The sequence below is a fragment of the Oncorhynchus tshawytscha genome, linkage group LG08, assembly GCF_018296145.1.
Source record: "Oncorhynchus tshawytscha isolate Ot180627B linkage group LG08, Otsh_v2.0, whole genome shotgun sequence".
Lineage (NCBI taxonomy): Eukaryota > Metazoa > Chordata > Actinopteri > Salmoniformes > Salmonidae > Oncorhynchus > Oncorhynchus tshawytscha.
Genome location: NC_056436.1, coordinates 78,538,708 through 78,554,350, shown reverse-complemented (window position 1 = coordinate 78,554,350; position 15,643 = coordinate 78,538,708). Strand labels below are relative to the sequence as shown.

The 15,643-nt window shown below is 47.1% G+C and overlaps 1 protein-coding gene across 3 annotated transcripts in view; it reads left to right on the top strand.

Annotated features, from left to right (window-relative positions):
• Positions 1 to 15,643, top strand: part of LOC112238722 — an 82,505-nt gene that overhangs the window by 51,624 nt on the left and 15,238 nt on the right. For all 3 annotated transcript variants that reach the window (XM_042326005.1, XM_042326006.1, XM_042326007.1), the window contains exons 5-10: positions 1,756 to 1,935; positions 4,672 to 4,872; positions 5,431 to 5,610; positions 11,429 to 11,661; positions 12,331 to 12,460; positions 12,588 to 12,719. In XM_042326005.1, coding sequence (XP_042181939.1) covers positions 1,756 to 1,935; positions 4,672 to 4,872; positions 5,431 to 5,610; positions 11,429 to 11,661; positions 12,331 to 12,460; positions 12,588 to 12,719 — 1,056 coding nt within the window. The remainder of the gene's footprint in view (positions 1 to 1,755; positions 1,936 to 4,671; positions 4,873 to 5,430; positions 5,611 to 11,428; positions 11,662 to 12,330; positions 12,461 to 12,587; positions 12,720 to 15,643) is intronic.

The window sequence follows — 15,643 nt, the reverse complement described above, 5'->3', positions numbered from 1 at the left end:
TCTCTGCTATCACCTCTCGTATGATTGACTCTTCTCCCTGAGATATTCCAGCAGGCCACTAGGAAGCATGGCTGGAGGCGGAGTTTAAGAGGCAAACTGCTGTTGAACTCTGTGTGTGTGTGTGTGTGTGTGTGTGTGTGTGTGTGTGTGTGTGTGTGTGTGTGTGTGTGTGTGTGTGTGTGTGTGTGTGTGTGTGTGTGTGTGTGTGTATATTTTGAAGTCTGTGTCTGTCTCAAGGTGACATGGAGACATTACTCAGAGTGATGGATAATGGTGGGTGGTGGAGGTGTGCGTGAGGGTGGTGGCTCCTACACGGAACAGACTAATGATGTCATCTCTGACTTCTCTGCTCCTCTAATAAGAAGGACCTTTACCCCTGAGCCTCCTCACAGAATACTGATAACCTCCCTCCCTGAAAAACACACATCACACACACTCACACTAAACAAGGGTTTCTGTTAGCCGCTAATAGCTGGCTTTTGGCCCCAAAAATAGAAGCTAATAAATAAAATTATCTGGGTGAGAAAAAAAATCCCATTGTAAAATAATGTTTTTTTTGCCAATTCATTGATGTAAATACCAGTCGATGGAAATACAGTACATTTGACCAGTCATGCTTATCTGTCTATAGGTTCATTTGCATAATTTTGTGGAATTAAATTGCCGTATGTGTATTTTCATTAGTCGTTATGTATCTTATTTATCAGAGCATACAGATACAGGGCAGAACATGTGTTTTATAAACAACAACACACACAAATAGTTAGCACACACACTGTAACAGAGAAAGAGTCTGACAGAAAATCTGAGCAATCGTTGATATTTATATTACATCAATGCTGCTGTGATGTTTCTGTCATTTTATAATCAGTCAGTCACAGAGCCGGTGGGGTTACCTGCCTACTCTACTGTGTCTTGGTTGTTGTTGTGTTATCGAAGATGAGATGCTAATGACTTTAGCTCTGAGTGCTGTTACTAACATGCATTACTCTGTGTGGGTCTGAAGCACAAGGGACTCACTCAAATACGATTTGTGTGGGGGGGGGTGCACAGAATTAGGACTAAACTGACTGAATACCCCACACTTTCTTACGGTAGTGATTTTTAGAGATTCATGCCTCAGCATGTTCTCTCTTCTGGTGAGCAGTGCCTCCCTACGGTGGCTGACATGACATTGTTGCTAATGGTATTTGACTTGGCTGTAAGCTTCTGATAATGACCTACTAGCCTGGATCACAGAGGTTAATTCAATTTAGTCTCATTGCAGTTCAATAAAAAATAGCTTGATGATATTGTGTGTGTGTTTGTGTCAGTGGAATTGAGAATAATCACTTAATCTCTCTCTCTCACTCACTCTGTCCTCCCCCATTTTCTCTCTCTCCACCCAAACTCTCTCTCTCTCTATCTTACTCTCTCTCTCCCTCTCTCTCTGCCCCCCTTTTCTCTCTATCTCCACCCAAACTCTCTCTCTCTCTCACTCACTCTGTCCTCCCCCTTTTCTCTCTCTCCACCCACTCTCTCTCTCTCTCTCTCTCTCTCTCTCTCTCTCTCTCTCTCTCTCTCTCTCTCTGTCTCTCTCTCTCTGTCTCTCTCTCACTCACTCTGTCCTCCCCCTTTCCCCTCTCCACCAAAACTCTCTTCCTCTCTCTTTCCTCTCTGCTCTCCATTTCTCTATCCCCACTCCCCCTATCTCTCTCGCTCTCTCTCCCCCACTCTCTCTCTCCCTCCCTCTCTTCCCTTGTTCCTTGTCTCCAGTTGATAAGTGGAGGATCTATCGTCAGCGCTGAGGCAGTATGGGACCATGTGACCATGGCCGACCGAGAGTTGGCGTTTAAGGCCGGTGATGTCATCAAGGTGCTGGACGCGTCCAATAAGGACTGGTGGTGGGGTCAGATCGACGAGGAGGAGGGCTGGTTCCCCGCCAGCTTCGTACGGGTGAGTTAGTGATACCACACGTCAACCCGGTCTTCTGACTACCCCGATTCACAGTTTACACATGTAGGATCTTAATTTGATCCAGTTTGCTAACAGCAGAAAAATAATCCTGCAGCAACAGGAAATGTGGATTTTTATGTGGATTATAGTTAATGGACATTTTTGTAGGGGTTAATACATTTTTTGGGGAAAATCAAGTCAAAATATAAATGACAACGTTTTAAGTTTAAAGTTTTTTTTCTTTTAAGTTTTAAGTTCTCTTGTAACGGGGTGATCAAATAAAGATCCTACATCTGTAGGGCAAAGCCGAGCCGATCCAAGTCGAGCCGAGCTATACTGGCCTGGTAACACATCTACTTTAGTAGCTGAAACCCTGCTGAACAGTGAGAAATCCAAGCCAGCACAGTTCACTTCCTGTTAGCTTCATACATTACCTGGTAAAGGCTACTTAACTGAGTAAAGGCTCCATACATTACCAAGTCAAGGCTTTCTCCAGACTCCACAATGGCCATCCCAACCCTGACAACTCCATGTCCAGGGGCTGAACTAATTTCTCCCCACCACCCCCAGCTCTCCATCCATTGAGTCGATCCAGGCATTGAGTGAAACGGTGTGTTTCTGTCATTCTCTCTCTCTAAGGTCGAACCCCACCCTCCTCAACCCCAAACAAAACAGCTTTTCTATATCAACCCCATAGCAACTCCTCGGTTCCAAAACACTACGTCTAAGGTGCGTTTCCCACGTCATCAATCAACCATCCAGCCATACTCCACCCACCACCCACCACCTCAGTCTGCCAACGGAACGTCTCCCAAACATTACCCAACCAATCAACCACCCAGCCATACTCCACCCACCACCCACCGCCTCAGTCTGCCAACAGAACGTCTCCCAAACATTACCCAACCAATCAACCACCCAGCCATACTCCACCCACCACCCACCACCTCAGTCTGCCAACGGAACGTCTCCCAAACATTACCCAACCAATCAACCACCCAGCCATACTCCACCCACCACCCACCGCCTCAGTCTGCCAACGGAACGTCTCCCGAACATTACCCAACCAATCAACCATCCAGCCATACTCCACCCACCACCCACCGCCTCAGTCTGCCAACGGAACGTCTCCCAAACATTACCCAACCAATCAACCATCCAGCCATACTCCACCCACCACCCACCACCTCAGTCTGCCAATGCAACGTCTCCCAAACATTACCCAACCAATCAACCAACGCACATCTAACGTTTCCAGAACCTGAGACACAAGATTGGGAATCATCTCAACAGGATATTTTATAGAGAAGTTACAGCCTTCTCCTTTCTGTATTACTCCTTTTTTTATATATTACAATTTTTACTCTTTTTATAGTTTGTTTATAACTGAGTCTTCGTATCGCAGTCTTCTCCTCCACGATGCGTCCCAAATGGCACCCTTTTTACCTATATAGTGGTTGAAAGTAGTGCACTATAAAGGGAATATGGTACAATTTGGGAGCACCCTCTTCCACAGTAGCACAGTAGCACATTAGCACAGTAGCACATTAGCACAGTAGCACATTAGCACAGTAGCACATTAGCACATTAGCACAGTAGCACATTAGCACAGTAGCACAGTAGCACATTAGCACAGTAGCACATTAGCACAGTAGCACAGTAGCACCAGTTGTCTCCACCCGTCTCTCTGCTTGTTGTTGTGAAGCTGCATGGCGTCGTGTGTTTGGCATTACAACCGTCGCCTCTTAGATGTTCAGTAGGCACACAGTGTTTCATCATCAGGTGTTGGCTTGGCTACTGTACCAGGCATCTGATCCTCTCTAACCTAACTCTAACCTACCTCTAACCTACCTCTAACCTCTAACCTTCCTCTAACGTACCTCTAACCTAACTCTAACCTACCTCTAACCTCTAACCTTCCTCTAACGTACCTCTAACCTAACTCTAACCTAACTCTAACCTCTAACCTTCCTCTAACGTACCTCTAACCTAACTCTAACCTAACTCTAACCTACCTCTAACCTAGCTCTAACCTACCTCTACCCTACCTCTAACCTACCTCTAACCTAACTCTAACCTACCTCTAACCTCTAACCTTCCTCTAACCTACTTCTAACCTAACTCTAACCTACCTCTAACCTCTAACCTTCCTCTAACGTACCTCTAACCTAACTCTAACCTAACTCTAACCTACCTCTATCCTAGCTCTAACCTAACTCTAACCTACCTCTAACCTCTAACCTACCTCTAACCTACCTCTAACCTCTAACCTACCTCTAACCTATAACCTACCTCTAACCTACCTCTAACTTAACTCTAACCTAGCTCTAATCTAACTCTAACCTACCTCTAACCTACCTCTACCTCTAACCTAACTCTAACCTACCTCTAACCTAACTCTAACTCTACCTCAAGCTGAGCGGTGTGTTTTGGATGTATGTGTGAGTGTGTCTACAGCTCAATGCTGGAACAAAGATCCCCTCTGTCTCTGTCCCTGTCCCTCTGTCTCTCTCTCTCTCTCTGTCCCTCTGTCTCTCTGTCCCTCTGTCTACTCTCCTCTGAGCCCCAGAGCTGGCAACTACAACCTGAACCTGGAACAAGTGATTAAAAGATGTCTGGAAGAGGAAGAGATGAACTAAGGGATGTGATGTTTTCTGTGTTAAAGCCCTCTGATAGTAGTAGTATATAGTCATCATTTTATCTCCCATTCAGGAGTGTGTGTGTTGGTCTCCTCAGCTGTGGGTGAACCAGGAGGATGGGGGGGTGGAGCCTGTGGAGGGGACCAGTGAAATGGCTAACGGTCACCTGGATCCGACCAACGACTGCCTGTGCCTGGGCTCGCCGCTTCAGAACCGTGATCAGATGAGAGCCAACGTCATCAATGAGATTATGAGCACAGAGAGACACTACATCAAACACCTCAAGGACATCTGTGAGGTACACACACTTACAGTACATATGTGCACACGCATACATACACACACACCTACTCGCACACTTGGGAAAACGCATGCATGCACACACACACAATACACCACACACATACACACACACACAATACACCACACACATTCACACACACACACACACACACACACACACACACACACACACACACACACACACACACACACACACACACACACACACACACACACACACACACAAACACAAACACACACACACATGCAGGGGTACGTGAGCTCTCTTGGAACAGTAGTCTAACTGTGGTGAATTGATTATAGCAGTAGTCTAACTGTGGTGAATTGATTATAGCAGTAGTGTTTAAAACTAGACTCAATCTGCTTTCATGATTCTCTCCAGGGATATATGGGAGAGTACAGGAAAATATGTTGAAATGTGGGAACCCACACACCAGCACACACACACACACTCAGACACACACACACAAGCATGAGCACAGACACACACGCACACACACACAATCCTTTGCTCATCCCCATCCTACTGTATGTATAATTATCTTTCTTCCAGGGCTACCTGCGTCAGTGTAGGAAGAGGGTAGACATGTTTAACGATGACCAGCTGAGGGTGATCTTTGGGAACATCGAGGACATCTACCGTTTCCAGATGGGCTTCGTTAGAGACCTGGAGAAACAATACAACAACGAGGAACCACACCTGTCTGAGATAGGACCCTGCTTTCTAGAACATGTAAGTTACTACCTAGATAGAACCCTGCTTTCTAGAACATGTAAGTTACTACCTAGGTAGAACCCTGCCTTCTAGAACATGTAAGTTACTACCTAGATAGAACCCTGCCTTCTAGAACATGTAAGTTACTACCTAGATAGAACCCTGCCTTCTAGAACATGTAAGTTACTACCTAGATAGAACCCTGCCTTCTAGAACATGTAAGTTACTACCTAGGTAGAACCCTGCCTTCTAGAACATGTAAGTTACTACCTAGATAGAACCCTGCCTTCTAGAACATATAAGTTACTACCTAGATAGAACCCTGCCTTCTAGAACATGTAAGTTACTACCTAGATAGAACCCTGCTTTCTAGAACATGTAAGTTACTACCTAGATAGAACCCTGCCTTCTAGAACATGTAAGTTACTACCTAGATAGGACCCTGCCTTCTAGAACATGTAAGTTACTACCTAGATAGAACCCTGCCTTCTAGAACATGTAAGTTACTACCTAGATAGAACCCTGCCTTCTAGAACATGTAAGTTACTACCTAGATAGAACCCTGCCTTCTAGAACATGTAAGTTACTACCTAGATAGGACCCTGCCTTCTAGAACATGTAAGTTACTACCTAGATAGAACCCTGCCTTCTAGAACATGTAAGTTACTACCTAGATAGAACCCTGCCTTCTAGAACATGTAAGTTACTACCTAGATAGAACCCTGCCTTCTAGAACATGTAAGTTACTACCTAGATAGAACCCTGCCTTCTAGAACATGTAAGTTACTACCTAGATAGAACCCTGCCTTCTAGAACATGTAAGTTACTACCTAGATAGAACCCTGCCTTCTAGAACATGTAAGTTACTACCTAGGTAGAACCCTGCCTTCTAGAACATGTAAGTTACTACCTAGGTAGAACCCTGCCTTCTAGAACATGTAAGTTACTACCTAGATAGAACCCTGCCTTCTAGAACATGTAAGTTACTACCTAGGTAGAACCCTGCCTTCTAGAACATGTAAGTTACTACCTAGATAGAACCCTGCCTTCTAGAACATGTAAGTTATTATTCAACACCAAGATGATATTCAGATTGGAGCCGAGGGGATGGCTGCCGTTTTACAGGCTCCTAACCAACTGTGCTATTCTGTGTGTTTTTTCACATTGTTTGTAACGTGTCTCAATCGCCGCAACTCCCCAACAGGCTTCGGGAGAGGCGAAAGTCGAGTCATGCGTCCTCTGAAACATGACCCGCCAAACCACGCTTCTTAACACCCGCCCGCTTCATCCGGAAGCCAGTCGCACCAATGTGTCGGAAGAAACACCTTTCAACTGACGACCGAAGTCAGCCTTGCAGGTGCCCGGTCCTCCACAAGGAGTCGCTAGAGCACGATGAGCCACGTAAAGCCCCCCCGCTGTGCCACCCGGGAGGCCCCTATTTGTAACTTATTTTGTACATAATGTTGATGCTACTGTCTCTTTTGACCGAAAAGAGCTTCTGGATATCAGAACAGCGATTACTCACCTAAAACTGGATAAAGAGATTTTCTTTAATGAGTCTGACGTGAAGAATATAATGTTGATCCCAGACAAGGCCGAAATCCCCATCATTCGCATGAAGAAAATAAGGAAATGTAGGGGACACAGATCAGGGTGCCTGGTGAGAATTCGTCGGCGAGTGTGTAACCCGCCTCTACCATCCGTTCTATTGGCCAACATACAATCACTGGAGAATAAACTGGATGAGCTCCATTAAAGACTATCCTACCAGCGGGACATTAAAAACTGTAACATCTCATGTTTCACTGAGTCGTGGCTGAACCACAACACATAATAAACAGTTGGCTGGGTTTTCCATGCATCAGCAGGACAGAACAGCTGTGTCTGGTAAGACGAGAAGTGGGAGTATGTGTCAATGTCTAATATTAACGTAGTCTCAAGGTATTGCTCACCTGAGGTAGAGTACCTCATTATAAGCTGCAGACCACACTATCTACCAATCTATATTTTTCATAACCATCTATTTACCACCACAAACTGACTCTGACACTAAGATCGCACTCAACCAGCTGTATAAGGCCATAAACAAACAAGAAAATGCTCATCCAGAAGCGGCGCTCCTATTGGCCGGGGACTTTAATGCAGGTTAACTTAAATCTGTTATACCTCATTTCTACCAGCATGTCACATGTGCAACCAGGAGGAAAAAAACTCTAGACCACCTTTACTCCACACACAGATACGTGTACATAGCTCTCCCTCGCCCTCCATTTGGAAAATTTGACCATAATTCTATCCTCCTGATTTCTGCTTACAAGCAAAAACTAAAGCAGGAAGTACCAGTGACTCGCTCAATACGGAAGTGGTCAGATGACGTGGATGCTACGCTACAGGACTGTTTTGCTAGCACAGACTGGGACATGTTCTGGTATTCATCCAATGGCATTGAGGAGTATACCACCTCAGTCACCTGCTTCATCAATAAGTGCCTCGACGACGTCGTCCCCACAGTGATCATACGTACATATCCCAACCAGAAGCCATGGATTACAGGCAACATCCGCTGAACACTAATTAAACACGCGTATAAGAAATCCTGCTATGCCCTCAGACGAACCATCAAACAGGAAAAGTGACAATACAGGGCAAAGATTGAATCCTACTACACCGTCTCTGACGCTCGTCGGATGTGGCAGGGCTTGAAAACTATTATGGACGACAAAGGGAAACCCAGCCGCGAGCTGCCCAGTGACACAAGCCTACCAGACAAGCTAAATGCCTTTTATGCTTGCTTCAAGGCAAGCAACACTGAAGCATGCATGAGAGCACCAGCTGTTCCAGATGACTTTGTGATCACACTCTCCATAGCCGATGTGAGCAAGACCTTTAAACAGGTCAACATTCACCGCAGGGCCAGAAGGATAACCAGGACGTGTACTCAGAGCATGCACGGCCAACTTGCAAGTATCTTTACTGACATTTTCAACCTCTTCCTGACCGAGTCTGTAATACCTACATGTTTCAAGACCACCATAGTCCCTTTTCCCAGGAAAGTGAAGGTAACCTGCCTAAATGACTACAGCCCTGTAACGCTCACGTCGGTAGTCATGAAGTTCTTTGAAAGGTCATGTCTCACATCAACACCATTATCCCTAAAACCCTAGACCCACTCCAATTTGCATACCGCCCCAACAGATCCACAGATGACGCAAACTCAATCGCACTCCACACTGCCCTTTCCCAACTGGACAAAAGTGTGAATTCTGTTCATAGTGCCCACAAAACTCATCACTAAGCTACGGACCATGGGACTAAACACCACCTGCAACTGGATCCTGGACTTCCTGACGAGCCGCCCCCAGCTGACAAGGGTAGGCAACAACACATCTGCCATGTTGATCCTCAACACGGGGGCCCCTCCGGGGTTTAGTCCTCTCCTTTACTCCCTTTTCACCCACGACTGCGTGGCCAAGCACGACTCCAACACCATCATTATGTTTGCTGGTGACACAATGGTGGTAGGCCTGATCCCCGACAACAATGAGACAGCCTATAGGGAGGAGGCAGAGACCTGGCAGTGTGGTGCCAGGACAACAGCCTCTCCCTCAATATGAGCAATACATAGGAGGTGATTGTGGACTACAGGAAAAGGATGGCCGAACACGCCCCCATTCACATCAACGGGGCTGTAGTGGAGCAGGTTGAGAGCTTCAAGGTCCTTGGTGTCCACATCACCAACAAACGAACATGGTCCAAGCACACCAAGAAAGTCAAGAAGAGGGTACAACAACGCCTTTTCCCCCTCAGGAGACTGAAAAGATTTGAAAAGATTTGGCATGGGTGCCCAGATCCTCAAAAAATTCTACAGCTGCACCATCGAGAGCATCCTGACCTGTTGCATCACCGCCTGGTATGGCAACTGCTCGGCATCTGACCATAAGGCACTGCAGAGGGTAGTGGGTATGCCCCAGTACATCACATGGGCCAAGCTTCCTGACATCCATGACTTATATACTAGGCGGTGTCAGAGGAAGGCCCTAAAAATTGTCAAAGACTCCAGTTACCCAAGTCATAGACTGTTCTCTTTGCTACCGCATGGCAAGTGGTACCGGAGCACCAAGTCTAGGTCCAAAAGGTTCCTTAACAGCTTGCTCAACTGCTTCCTGATGGGCCGCCCCCAGGTGGTAAGGGTAGGTAACAACACATCCGCCACACTGATCCTTAACACGGGGGCTCCTCAGGGGTGCATGCTCAGTCCCCTCCTGTACTCCCTGTTCACTCATGACTGCATGGCCAGGCACGACTCCAACACCATCATCAAGGTTGCCGATGACACAACAGTGGTAGGTCTGATCACTGACAACAATGAGACAGCCTATAAGGAGGTCAGAGACCTGGCTGTGTGGTGCCAGGACAACAACATCTTCAATGTGATTCAACTGCTCGGCATGAGACCACAAGACACTACAGAGGGTACATCACTGGGGTCAAGCATCCTGCCATCCAGGACCTCTATACCAGGCGGTGTCAGAGGAAGGCCCTAAAAATTGTCAAAGACTCCAGCCACCCTAGTCATGGACTGTCCTTTCTGCTACCACACGGCAAGCGGTACCGGAGCGCAAAGTCTAGGTCCAAGAGGCTCTTCTTACCATCTTCCAACCCCCAGCCATAAGACTCCTGAACAGCTAATCAAAGGGCTACCCAGACCCCTCTTTTACGCTGCTGCTACTCTCTGTTTAGTAACTATGCATAGTCACTTTAACTCTTCCTACATGTACATATTACCTCAACTAACCGGTGTCCCCGCACATTGACTCTGTACCGGAACCCCCATATAGCCTCCACACTGACTCTGTACCGGTACCCCCATATAGCATCCACACTGACTCTGTACCGGTACCTTCTGTATATAGCCTCCACATTGACTCTATACTGGTAACCCCCTGTATATAGCCTCCACACTGACTCTGTACTGGTACTCCCTGTATATAGCCTCCACACTGACTCTGTACCGGTACCCCCATATAGCCTCCACACTGACTCTGTTCCGGTACCTCCTGTATATAGCCTCCACATTGACTCTGTACCGTAACACCCTGTATATAGCCTCCACATTGACTCTGTACTGGTACTCCCTGTATATAGCCTCCACACTGACTGTACCGTAACACCCTGTATATAGCCTCCACATTGACTTGGTACCGTAACACCCTGTATATAGCCTCCACACTGACTCTGTACCGGTACCCCCATATAGCCTGACTATTGTTATTTTACTGCTGTTTAATTATTTGTTACTTTTAGTTTCTATTTTTTATAGAAACACTTTTTTTTTTAAACATCTTAACTGCATTGTTGTTTCAGGGCTTGTAAGTAAGCATTTCACTGTAAGGTCTACACCTGTTGTATTCAGCATTTCACTGCAAGGTCTACACCTGCTGTATTCGGCGCATGTGACAAATAACATTTGATTTGATTTGAAGATAGAGGCCTGCTGAACAACCATATGATACCTGCAGCAGGATTTATTGTTTCAAATCACAAATGAACCATCTCCTCATCTCCTCATCTCCCCATCTCCTCATCTCTCCATCTCCTCATCTCTCCATCTCCTCATCTCCTCATCTCCCCATCTCCTCATCTCCCCATCTCCTCATCTCCTCATCTCCCCATCTCCTCATCTCCCCATCTCCTCATCTCCCCATCTCCCCATCTCCTCATCTCCTCATCTCCTCATCTCCTCATCTCCCCATCTCCTCATCTCCCCATCTCCTCATCTCCTCATCTCCCCATCTCCTCATCTCCTCATCTCCTCCATTTTTGTTGTGTCCCACAGCAAGATGGCTTCTGGATCTACTCTGAGTACTGTAACAACCACCTGGACGCCTGCATGGAGCTGTCCAAGCTGATGAGAGACGGGAGGTACCAGCACTTCTTCGAGGCCTGTCGTCTGCTGCAGCAGATGATCAACATCGCTATCGACGGCTTCCTCCTCACACCCGTACAGAAGATTTGCAAATACCCTCTGCAGCTGGCCGAGCTGCTCAAATACACCGCACAGGAACACAGGTAGGATTATAGACACACACACACACAAAGTCAGTCATTCAGCTGTGTTTGTCTCATCCGGCTCCAGGTCATTCACAAATCACACTCTCACAGCCAGACAGGGGCAGGAGCCAGCACTCTTAACTCTATCTGCCAGATATCTGTCTCTCTGTCTGCCTCTAAGTCTGTCTCTCTCTATTCCTGTCTGTCTGTCTGTCTGTCTGTCTGTCTGTCTGTCTGTCTGTCTGTCTGTCTGTCTCTGTCTGTCTGTCTGCCTCAGTCTGTGAGGAGTGTGTGAAAGTGTAGTGTGTCGTGTGTCTGCAAGATGGAGGATAGGCCTGCTTCCACAGATAGACACAAAACACACAGACACACACACAAACACACACACACACACACACACACACACACACACACACACACACACACACACACACACACACACACTTACTAACACACACACTGATCTGGCACACACAAACCTGTAGCAATAGCGACTGTGTTAAGGTGTGATTCATCCCCCTGAAATGACCTGTGTTCTGTCTCCATAGTGACTATTACTATGTGGTGGTTGTAATGTGTCTTCTGTCTCCATAGTGACTACCGCTACGTGGTGGTTGTAATGTGTGTTCTGTCTCCATAGTGACTATCGCTACGTGGTGGTTGTAAATGTGTGTTCTGTTTCCATAGTGACTATCGCTACGTGGCGGCGGCGCTGGCGGTGATGCGTAACGTCACTCAGCAGATCAACGAGAGGAAGAGGAGGCTGGAGAACATTGACAAGATCGCCCAATGGCAGGCCTCCGTCCTGGACTGGGAGGTACATACTGTATACCACTCAGAATTAATTAACCAACCCTCAACGGAGTGTGTGTGTGTGTTTAAAACGAGCGTCTTTAGGTCCTTGAATAGTGCTAAATAAAGATATGTATTATTATTGTCCCCAGGGTGATGACATCCTGGACCGGAGCTCGGAGTTGATCTATACAGGAGAAATGTCTTGGATCTACCAGCCCTATGGACGCAGTCAGCAACGGGTCTTCTTCCTCTTTGATCACCAGCTGGTCCTCTGTAAGAAGGTATGAAACCTCCCCTCTCTGTCCTGAAACCTCCCCTCTCTGTCCTGAAACCTCCCCTCTCTGTCCTGCTCCAAACCAGTTCAGGTATATATAGAAGGTATGAAACTTCCCCTCTCTGTCCTGAAACCTCCCCTCTCTGGCCAAACACACACACACACACACACGCACACACACACACACACGCACACACACACACATGCTCGGGGATGTCTGCGGGACATGCTTAATTATGAATCCCTGATCTTTGTTCTTGAGTTTCTTATTCACAATGTGCAACACAACATGTGTAATGGCTGCCCTCAGGGTGTGTTGGTGGCCTGTTGCATGCTCCTCTCTCTCTCTTCCTTTCTTCCTTCCTCCTCTCATCCTCTCCTCCTCTCATCCTCTCCTCCCCTCCTCCTCTCCTTCCCTTCTCCTCTCATCCTCTCCTTCTCTCATCCTCTCCTCCCCTCCTTCTCTCCTCCTTTCCTCCTCTCCTCCTCTCCTCTCCTCCCCTCCTCCTCTCCTTCTCTCCTCCTCTCCTCCCCTACTCCTCTCCTCCCCTCCTCCTCTCCTTCTCTCATCCTCTCCTCCTCTCCTCCTCTCATCCTCTCCTCTCCTCCCCTCTTCTCATCTTCTCCTTCTCTCCTCCTCTCCTCCCCTCATCCTCTCATCCTCTTCTTCTCTCCTCCTCTTTTCCCCTCCTCTTCTCATCATCTCCTTCTCTCCTCCGCTCATCCCCTTCTCCTCTCATCCTCTCCTCTCCTCCCCTCCTCTCATCCTCTCATCCTCTCCTTCTCTCCTCCTCTTCTCCCCTCCTCCTCTCACCCTCTCCTTCTCCCCTCATCCTCCCCTCCCCTCCTCCTCCCATCCTCTCCTCCCCTCCTCTCACCCTCTCCTTCTCCCTTCCTCCTCTCATCCTCCCCTCCCCTACTCCTCCCATCCCCTCCTTCTCCCCTCCTCCTCTCCTCCTCCTCCTCCTCAAATCTCCTCCTCTCCTCTCATCCTCTCATCCTTAACAGTACGTGGAGACCAGACACATCTGATCTCAACAGGCTAATTTACTGAATCCTGCTGGTACATGGATTCTCTCTATTTTAAATACACTATATACACATGTAAACTCAGCAAAAAAATAAATGTTCTCTCACTGTCAACTGCATTTATTTTCAGCAAACTTCACATGTGTAAATATTTGTATGAGCATAACGAGATTCAACTACTGAGACATAAACTGAACAAGTTCCACAGACATGTGACTAACAGAAATGGAATAATGTGTTCCTGAACAAAGGGGGGGTCAAAATCAAAAGTAACAGTCAGTATGTGGTGTGGCCACCAGCTGCATTAAGTGCTGCAGTGCATCTCCTCCTCATGGACTGCACCAGATTTGCCAGTTCTTGCTGTGAGATGTTACCCCACTCTTCCACCAAGGCACTTGCAAGTTCCTGGATATTTCTGTGGGGAATGGCCCTAGCCCTCACCCTCCAATCCAACAGGTCCCAGACATGCTCAATGGGATTAGGATCCGGGCTCTTCGCTGGCCATGGCAGAACACTTACATTCCTGTCTTGCAGGAAATCACACACAGAATGAGCAGTATGGCTGGTGGCATTATCATGCTGGAGGGTCATGTCAGGATGAGCCTGCAGGAAGGGTACCACATGAGGGAGGAGGATGTCTTCCCTGTAATGCACAGAGTTGAGATTGCCTGCAATGACAACAAGCTCAGTGATGTTGTGACACACCGCCCCAGACCATGACGGACCCTCCACCTCCAAATAGATCCCGCTCCAGAGAACAAGCCTCAGTGTAACGCTCATTCCTTATACGATAAACGCGAATCCAACCATCACCCCTGGAGAGACAAAACCGCGACTCATAAGGAAAGAAAACTTTTTGCCAGTCCTGTCTGGTCCAGCGATGGTGGGTTTGTGGCCATAGGCGACGTTGTTGCTGGTGATGTCTGGTGAGGACCTGCCTTACAATAGGCCTATAAGTCTTCAGTCCAGCCTCTCTCAGCCTATTGTGGACAGTCTGAGCACTGATGAAGGGATTGTGCGTTCCTGGTGTAACTCGGGCAGTTGTTGTTGCCATCCTGTACCTGTCCCGCAGGTGTGATGTTCGAATGTACCGATCCTGTGCAGGTGTTGTTACACGTGGTCTGCCACTGCGAGGACGATCAGCTGTCCATCCTGTCTCCCTGTAGCGCTGTCTTAGGCGTCTCACAGTACGGACATTGCAATTCATTGCCCTGGCCACATCTGCAGTCCTCATGCCTCCTTGCAGCATGCCTAAGGCACGTTCAAGCAGATGAGCAGGGACCCTGGGTATCTTTATTTTTTGTGTTTTTCAGAGTCAGTAGAAAGGCCTCTTTAGTGTCCTAAGTGTTCATAACTGTGACCTTAACTCTCTGTCTTAACGACCATTCCTGTCACACCCTGACCATAGTTTGCTTTGTATGTTTCTATGTTTGTTTGGTCAGGGTGTGATCTGAGTGGGCATTCTATGTTGTGTGTCTAGTTTGTCTGTTTCTGTGTTTGGCCTGATATGGTTCTCAATCAGAGGCAGGTGTTAGTCATTGTCTCTGATTGGGAACCATATTTAGGTAGCCTGGGTTTCACTGTGTGTTTGTGGGTGATTGTTCCTGTCTTTGTGTTTTGCACCAGATAGGGCTGTTTTGAGTTCTCACGTTTATTGTTTTCGTTAGTTTATTCATGTATAGCGTCTTCATTAAAGAAACATGAATAACCACCACGCTGCGTTTTGGTCCTCCTCTCCTTCACCACAAGAGAACCGTTACAATTCCACAGGTGCATGTTCATTAATTGTTTATGGTTCATTGAACAAGTATGGGAAACAGTGTTAAAACACTTTACAATGAAGATCTGTGAAGTTATTTGGATTTTTATGAATTATCTTTGAAAGACAGGGTCCTGAAAAAG